We start from the raw sequence: 9,018 nt of genomic DNA, 5'->3' as shown, positions 1-9,018 counted from the left end.
TATCTGACTGTTTAATGTGCCCTCCTCACTCGTATTTAGCACTGTGAGGTTTGACATAGAATTGTCAGGACTGCAACATAGAAAAAATGTTTAAATTATAAGACCAGTTAAATTAACACCCTGGTATCCAAAGTGAAATTGGACTGAGACTCTTCCGTTAAAGCCGGCAGAGTAACTTCCGAGACTCCGATCTTACCGCTCCTGTCGAGCGGAGTCAATTTGAATTGCCAATGCTTAACATAGGATCTGGGAATGAACCGGCTTCCGGAGTGGAAACCTACAAAACATACTGAACATGTGGTAGATTTATGTCCAGACTTTTGTTTAAAAGTATTTTTAGTCTGTGCTGGAGCCTTACTCCTTATGCCGACAGACAACACAATAGGCAAAGGACAGACACTTGCACGACTCAGTAAAATTATTACTTAAGGTGTGTAATATATATCTATCTATTTATGGCCGAAATGCAGTTCACATGGCCAGCCTATGTGAAACCTGAACCAAACTTCCCACTAACACCCCTGCGCCTCCGGTGGAGTAGTGATGTAGGGCAGGAATATTCTGGAATTACAAACTGGAAGAAACAGGAAGCATGGTTAAAATGGCCCCCATGCCATGCTTACACTGATAATCACAGTTACAATTGCTACAGTGTTAATATAGGCTGAATAGCCTATTATACAGTGAAAATCACAAGCAGGTTACAATACATGCTGTAGTGTTAATATAGGCTCAATAGCCTATTATACAGTGATAATCACAGGCAGACCACAATACATGCTGTAGTGTTAATATAGGCTCAATAGTCTATTACACAGTGAAAATCACAGGCAGTCTACAATACATGGATCCAGTATTAATATAGGCTCACTAGCCTATCACACATTAACTCTGCCTTTTATATAGGTATGGCAGCCCTTTACATTCCCTTGCCGCTGTAATCAGCCAGATTCCCCCCCCCCCTTCCCCCTGTACTCCCTGTAGCGCTGTGTCTCAGCGGGGAGCGCCGGGAAGTTGCAGGGAGGCGAGGGACACTTCTTGCCGAGCAGCGGAGGTCGGCTGGCTGGAGCGGCGCGTAGCGGCTTCCGGCGTCGCTAGCCGAGCTGCGGCGGTTCTCCCCCTCTCAGCGCTGGCACCAAGACAGCACTGACGCGGACGGTGCTGGGGCGGCCGGACGGAGCGGCTGGACGGAGCGGCTGGGGCGGCCGGACGGAGCGGCTGGGGCGGGCGGCTGTATGAGCGGCAGGAGCGGCGGCATTACAACAGTGACCCCACACAGCGGGGCGGCAGCCTGCGCTGACCGCCCCGTTTCCCCAGCATACCTTGTAGGGAGGCCTGCGACGGGCTTCTAAGCTCCGAGCTCTTCCGGTCATGGCTGCGACGGGGCTTCTATCTGTAAGCTCCGTCCAGCCCTTCAGGTCATGGCTGCGACGGGGCTTCTATCTGTAAGCCCCGTCTAGCTGTTGCAGGAGGCAGTGGGCTGTCTGTGGCTGTGAGGGTGCTCTTTGTGAGGACCGACACGCCATGCGCTGTCCGTGCAGCGGCACTATCCCGGACCCATGTTTTTCCAGAAACTGGGAAGGGATGTGCTAAGTGAAAAAAAAAAGTAAAAAGTAAAAGTAAAAATGAAAAATTAATAAAATCTTCCACCAAGTGTGGGAACTCCACACAAGCCTTGTTAGTGCTGTGAGCACAGAAAAAACACTAAGATACTATACTGAGGTACTCGGGGATATGGAGGGGTGGAGAGTTCTAAATTTAAATATTCAGTGCCTTTGTTTCTGCTAAGCCGTCCATATCCCAAGAGTACTCCAGTGACCCCTAGTGGATGAAAAAGAAACGCTGTTTGTCCTGTATGCAACCAACAAGATTGGTACCCCTGCTTCAAAGCAAACTATTGCTCGCTGGATTTGTAACACGATCCAGCAAGCGCATTCTACGGCTGGATTGCCGTTACCAAAATCGGTCAAGGCCCAGTCCACTAGGAAGGTGGGCTCTTCTTGGGCGGCTGCCCGAGGGGTCTTGGCACTACAGCTGTGTCGAGCTGCTACTTGGTCGGGTTCAAACACCTTTGCAAAATTCTATAAGTTTGATACCCTGGCTGAGGAGGACCTCATGTTTGCTCAATCGGTGCTGCAGAGTCATCCGCACTCTCCCGTCCGCTTGGGAGCTTTGGTATAATCCCCATGGTCCTTACGGAGTCCCCAGCATCCTCTAGGACGTTAGAGAAAATAAGATTTTAAACCTACCGGTAAATCTTTTTCTCGTAGTCCGTAGAGGATGCTGGGCGCCCGTCCCAAGTACGGACTACTTCTGCAATACGTGTATATAATTATTGCTTCGATACGGGTTATGTTATAGTTGCATCGGTCCTGAACTGATGCTATGTTGTTTTCATACTGTTAACTAGGTTGTTATCACGAGTTATACGGTGTGATTGGTGTGGCTGGTATGAATCTTGCCCTGGATTAACAAAATCCTTTCCTCGTACTGTCCGTCTCCTCTGGGCACAGTTTCTCTAACTGAGGTCTGGAGGAGGGGCATAGAGGGAGGAGCCAGTGCACACCCAGAACTAAATTCTTTCTTAAAGTGCCCATGTCTCCTGCGGAGCCCGTCTATCCCCATGGTCCTTACGGAGTCCCCAGCATCCTCTATGGACTACGAGAAAAATATTTACCGGTAGGTTTAAAATCTTATTATTACGATCCGTAGCCTTAGAAAACAATGAGGTACTGATCACCACATTATTGATAGTTTAATATCAAGATCGTTAATGCATTCATAACTGGTAGTATACGTTAGCTTAACAGGATGTTGCAGCTGATTATGTTTGTCAATTACTTGTGAATGCAGCCTCAGTGCTCTTCCAAAATATTAATAGGTCATCTATGCAACAACAAAAATACTATCATAGATGCAATTGTGGGATCCTCATAGAAAATTGTATGTTCGATCCCGAACATATATATATATATATATATATATATTGGAGTACGATGGGGCCACTGAGGACCCCATCGCACAACCAGTACGCAGTAGGTAGATATGCCCATCAAAAAAGAAAAACATTTTTTGTTAGAATCATATGTAGCAAATTGAGGCAGAAGTCTAACTGGGGACCCTCATAGGATGGATGACCATCCAGGAATTGTTTGACTGCCATCATTCCATCATCATGAGGTATGATGGTATATAGGCTCTGTACGTCTACACTACATAGCAATATCTCACAATCAAATTTAGGCAAGCCATCTATTTTTCTAAGCAATGTACTAGTATCCAGCAGATATCTAGGATGTGCCTGGATACATGGCTGCAAGAAATGAAATAAATACAAGGATGTCGGTTGGAATAATGACTTATTGGCCGAAATTATAGGCCTACCTGGAAGCCAGATAAGAGTTGTATGAATCTTGGGTGTAGTGTAGAGCACATAATGGTAGGATCCCTGGTCAACCTGCTATATGTATCATGGTCACTCAACTGACGAACTATCTCCTCTTTATAGTCCTGTCGATTCTGGATGACGAGGGCCCCACCCTTGTCTGCTGGCCTAAACACAACATGTTGCAAGGAGACTAGATGGTCTAATGCCTGTTTTTCAATGGTAGAAAGATTAGGGCGGACAGTAGGGAGAGAAGTAATGTACTGATCAGTACGTTCATCTAGTAGAGGCATAAATGTCCGTATAGACGCATTGTGCGTTTGTGGCTCAAAGTTGGATCTAGGCAAGATCTTTTTCATCTTAGGTGGAATTATAGATACCTCTCGATCCTGTGGTATGTTGTTCACAAAATGTTCTTTCAGCTTGAGCTGTCGGTGGAGTCGATATTTATCAACTTTCCACTGTAGGGGATGTGGGTATAAAAGACAATCCGCGTGACAAGACATTAGTTTCAGTTTAAGTTCATAGTCCGATAGATGAATTACTAGTGTTTCGGATTCTTTGGTGGCCGAGATAGATAGATAGATAGATAGATAGATAGATAGATAGATAGATAGATAGATAGATAGATACAGGTTGAGTATCCCTTAACTAAAATACTTGGGAGCAGAACTATTTCGGATATCGGATTTTTCTGTATTGTGGAATAATTGCGTAACATAATGAGATATCATGAACGCATTTGTTTCATATACTCCTTATACACACAGCCTGAAGGTAATTTTAGCCAATACTTTTAATAAATTTGTGTATTACACAAAGTATCTGTACATTGAGCTATCACTCCAAAAATTCTGTATTTAGGAATGTTTAGATATGGGGGGGGGGAAATAATAATTATATATATAATAGCCAGGCCTCTGTGGTGTATGGCCCTGTCACTGCACACATGCTCCAGCCCCGCACTGAGTCGCACACAGGGGCCTCTCTGTCATGTATGTAACATGCCGCAGCACGCGCCCGGCGGTCACACGTGGCCGCTCCGCCAGCTGCTTCCGGGTCACAGGTCATGTTACTCCCATCATGGCGGCCTCCATGTGCGACGTGTTCTCTTTCTGCCTGCAGCCGGCGCCGGCCCGGGGGGTGCTGGAGATCCGCCACATCGGCGGCGGCAAGGTATCCCCTGTATATACCCCCTATATATCCTGTGTGTACCCCGATATGGCCTGTATATATGTTACATACACACCTATATACCCCTCATATACTGATAACTGCACTGTATACATATATGCTGTACCTATATATCCTAATAACTGCTATATACCCTGGCTATATATCCTGCACACTGCTCTATATACATATATACCTTGCTTAGATATCCCAGTCACTGTACATACTATACACTGCTATATACCCTGCTTATATATATGTGTGCACTGCCCACTACTATACAGTGGTATTCCCTGCCTGCCTGTGTGTGTGTGTATATGTGTGTGTGTATGTATATATATATATATATATATATATATATATTCATGTGATTACTCTCAGCAGCATAGGTACTATGAGGCATCTTGTACTTCAGGCTTGGACGGGATCCGGACTAAAAGTCGACAATGTCTAGGTCGACAGTAACTAGGTTGACAGGGTCTTTAGGTCGACATGTTCTAGGTCGACAGGTCAAAAGGTTGACATGAGTTTTTCACAATTTCTTTTCTTTTTTTGAACCTTTTCATACTTAACGATCCACGTGGACTACGATTGGAACGGTAATCTGTACCGAGTGAAGCGGTAGCAGAGAGAAGGCACCATGCCCGAAGCATGGCGAGCGAAGCGAGCCATGGGAGGGGACGTGGTGCACTAATTGGGGTTCCCGATCACTCTACGAAGAAAACGACACCAAAATAACATGGAAAACTCATGTCGACCTTTTGACCTGTCGACCTAAAGACCCTGTCGACCTAGACACCCTTTCGACCTAGTTACTGTCGACCAATAGTGGTCGATCTAGACATTGTCGACCTAGTTACTGTCGACTTTCAATACCACACCCGGCTTGGACGGCTGGCCACCATAATACATGGCTCTCTGTAATTGTGAGTTTGTCTGTGCAAATGTTTCCAGAAAAGAGGCCGGCAGTCACACATCCCGGCGTAGTGCAGTGGTGCTGGCGGGAATATGCGTGGTATGTACAAAGAGGCCGGCAGTCACACATCCCGGCGTAGTGCAGTGGTGCTGGCGGGAATATGCGTGGTATGTACAGAGAGGCCGGCAGTCACACATCCCGGCGTAGTGCAGTGGTGCTGGCGGGAATATGCGTGGTATGTACAGAGAGGCCAGCAGTCACACATCCCGGCGTAGTGCAGTGGTGTGGGGCTGGCGGGAATATGCGTGGAATGTACAGAGAGGCCGACAGTCACACATCCCGGTGTGGTGCTGGCGGGAATATGCGTGGTATGTACAGAGAGGCCGCCAGTCACACATGCTGGCGTAGTGCAGTGGTGCTGGCGGGAATATGCGTGGTATGTACAGGGAGGCCGGCAGTCGCACACCCCGGTGTAGTGCGGTGCTGGCGGGAATATGCGTGGAATGTACAGAGAGGCCGGCAGTCACACATCCCGGTGTAGTGCGGTGCTGGCGGGAATATGCGTGGTATGTACAGAGAGGCCGCCAGTCACACATGCTGGCGTAGTGCAGTGGTGCTGGCGGGAATATGCGTGGTATGTACAGAGAGGCCGGCAGTCGCACACCACGGTGTAGTGCAGTGGTGCGGTGCTGGCGGGAATATGCGTGGAATGTACAGAGAGGCCGGCAGTCACACATCCCGGTGTAGTGCGGTGCTGGCGGGAATATGCGTGGTATGTACAGAGAGGCCGGCAGTCACACATCCCAGTGTAGTGCAGTGGTGCGGTGCTGGCGGGAATATGCGTGGTATGTACAGAGAGGCCAGCGTAGTGCAGTGGTGTGGTACGGGATGTAGTCATGCCAAGTTAGGCTGAGGAACCCACCCCGTGTGTTACGGCTAGTGGGTGCTGGCAGGAGTATGCGTGGTATGTACAGCAGCTATTAGGACAACACCGGAGTGCTGCAGAATGTCGGCATTACCATTAGGGTTAGATTTAAAGCTTAGGACTTGCCTACAAAACAGTGGCGACATTCTAACCGGAGTTAACATCCTTGCATCGTCCTTTTCAGTGGTGACCTAAATATACTGAACTCAACAGTGACCTTTTTAATGCTGACTGTTCTGAGATTTCTTTGCAATGTGAAATAAATAACACATAGAAATCATTGGAATTCGTCCTTCCAAATGGACCTTTCCAAACACTCTTTTAAGTGGTGCCATACATGTAACGTTACATGCACTCTGTAATATCCTGCAGGCTGTTCGGGTATTCCAGCGAGTCTAAACGCATTTCTAAAGCGCCAATCATTTATACCTCTTTCAGGCTGCCTGAGGCGGGTAGCACCCGGGAGCCGTACATGGGTGCTTCCCGGGTGTGATCCACCTGTGCCCCTTGTGAGCCGCTGTCCCCAACCCGGCATATTACTTGGTTGGAGACGTCAGCGGTGACGCATCTGATCTCCGAGCGCCCCCATCCACACACATCCATCGCATTCACACAGCACAGCGAACCGGGTTGAACATGTGTTTAACCCAGGTCGCTACCCAAGTTGAAATACCCTTTCAGACCACACAGCATCATGGGTTGTGCTCGCACATGTGCAATAACCTGTGTTAAAAGCTGGCAGTCTGAAATGGGTATTTCAAGGCAAAACCAACCTGGTTTAGCCTTGTAAATGATTGGCCCTTTAAAAATAAGGGCAGACTCGCCAGAATTCCCAAACAGCCTGCACCTCGCAGGCTATTACATAGTGCCCTTAATGTCATTATTTTTTTTTATGTGGATGCGGAACTCATCCAACCAGAACATGTTAAACTTTGAACCCTCTTGAATACCGCTATCTTGTGCTGTAAATCCACGTGCTTCCCCATAAGAACAGGTCCAAAGATAGGTGCATGACTCTGGCTAGGATGCTGCTAAAGGTAGTGGTGCACAGATCTATTGCTCCTATACTGACACATTGTAATCAGTGGCGCTTGTTCACTCTGCGTGCTGCAATCACCGGGTCTAATTCTGCGATGAGAGCGGTTTCCCTGCTCAGAGTTTGGGTATTTTTTGCCAGGCGCCTCCAGTGGGATTAATCAGAGTGTCTTGGGTGTGGGGAGAGTGAAGGCGTGGATGGCTCCTCTATATTCCTCTTGCCCTGCACTAGGGAAACCATTTTTGGGGAACAGAGCAGTTAAATACTATACATAATATTTGTGTAAGGCGGTCCTGTGTCCTCACACAGTGGAACCCTACGCACACGCCCCAATGGCTCCCACTGCGAGAGAGGCAGGACAGCCATAGAAGAATAGAACCACTACCGGGGAAATTACAGGAGTGAGGAAGGGGGTGGAGACCTAGTAGTGATGGGGGCGGGATCAGTCAGAGAGGGGGCGGAGACTGGGGTGACCTGGCATATGCCGGCTTTGTTAAACTAGTATAATGTAAATTGATGCTTGGCTGTAATTGACTGACCGCTCCCCCTACTTGTACCATGAGCCCTTTCTCTGATCTGGAAGCTTTCATTATAACACTGTAATTATGGTGACTTTTCTTCATCCAGGGAAAGGGGCTGTTTGCGACCCGGGGTATACGAAAAGGAGAAACAATATTTCAAGAGAAGCCTCTGGTGTCCTCTCAGTTCCAGTGGAACGCGCTATACCGGTACAGAGGTAAGATGGCCGCCGGTTAGTCTCTGTAGGGCTGATGATGGATGTGAGGTGGCCTGGATGTCCTCTTACTCCATACCATGGAATATAACTAACCAGTGGTTTTGTTCTTACACCCTGTTACGTTGCCACCCACTGCCCATGGTGCTGCCCACATTGCTCCATAGGATGTCTTGCTCCAAATCACCAGTCTGTATCTGACTGGCACATGTGCCCGATTTGCTCCATTACGCCTCCTGAAACTCCTGCCCATCCGCTTAGCATTTATATAAATTATTTTGTTTATCTGTTCTGTTCATCTCCCCATGGGCTCGTTTACTGCTCCCGTCTACTGGTGGGGCCAGGAAGCGCCTGTTCCTCTGAGAATGTATTTTGTCCTCTGCTTTCCAATTTTACTTCCCGAATTGCCCATTGACTAGTAATTTCTCTATCGTCCTAGTGGATGCTGGGGTTCCTGAAAGGACCATGGGGAATAGCGGCTCCGCAGGAGACAGGGCACAAAAAGTAAAGCTTTAGGATCAGGTGGTGTGCACTGGCTCCTCCCCCTATGACCCTCCTCCAAGCCTCAGTTAGATTTTTGTGCCCGGCCGAGAAGGGTGCAATCTAGGTGGCTCTCCTAAAGAGCTGCTTAGAAAAGTTTAGCTTAGGTTTTTTATTTTACAGTGAGTCCTGCTGGCAACAGGATCACTGCAACGAGGGACTTAGGGGAGAAGAAGTGAACTCACCTGCGTGCAGGATGGATTGGCTTCTTTGGCTACTGGACATTAGCTCCAGAGGGACGATCACAGGTACAGCCTGGATGGTCACCGGAGCCTCGCCGCCGGCCCCCTTGCAGATGCTGAAACAAGAA

The 9,018-nt window shown here is 48.0% G+C and overlaps 1 protein-coding gene across 1 annotated transcript in view; it reads left to right on the top strand.

Annotated features, from left to right (window-relative positions):
• The first annotated feature begins 4,396 nt into the window (after window positions 1-4,396).
• The window catches only part of SMYD5 (SMYD family member 5), a 28,532-nt gene continuing 23,910 nt past the window's right edge, over window positions 4,397-9,018 (top strand). The window contains exons 1-2 of the mRNA XM_063925386.1: window positions 4,397-4,561; window positions 8,063-8,171. Of these exons, the coding sequence (XP_063781456.1) occupies window positions 4,469-4,561; window positions 8,063-8,171 (202 nt within the window). The 5' untranslated portion in view covers window positions 4,397-4,468. The remainder of the gene's footprint in view (window positions 4,562-8,062; window positions 8,172-9,018) is intronic.

The sequence above is a fragment of the Pseudophryne corroboree genome, chromosome 1 (assembly GCF_028390025.1).
Source record: "Pseudophryne corroboree isolate aPseCor3 chromosome 1, aPseCor3.hap2, whole genome shotgun sequence".
Classification (NCBI taxonomy): Eukaryota; Metazoa; Chordata; class Amphibia; order Anura; family Myobatrachidae; genus Pseudophryne; species Pseudophryne corroboree.
The sequence above is the reverse complement of the archived record's forward strand: the minus strand, read 5'-3'. Positions and strand labels throughout refer to the sequence as shown.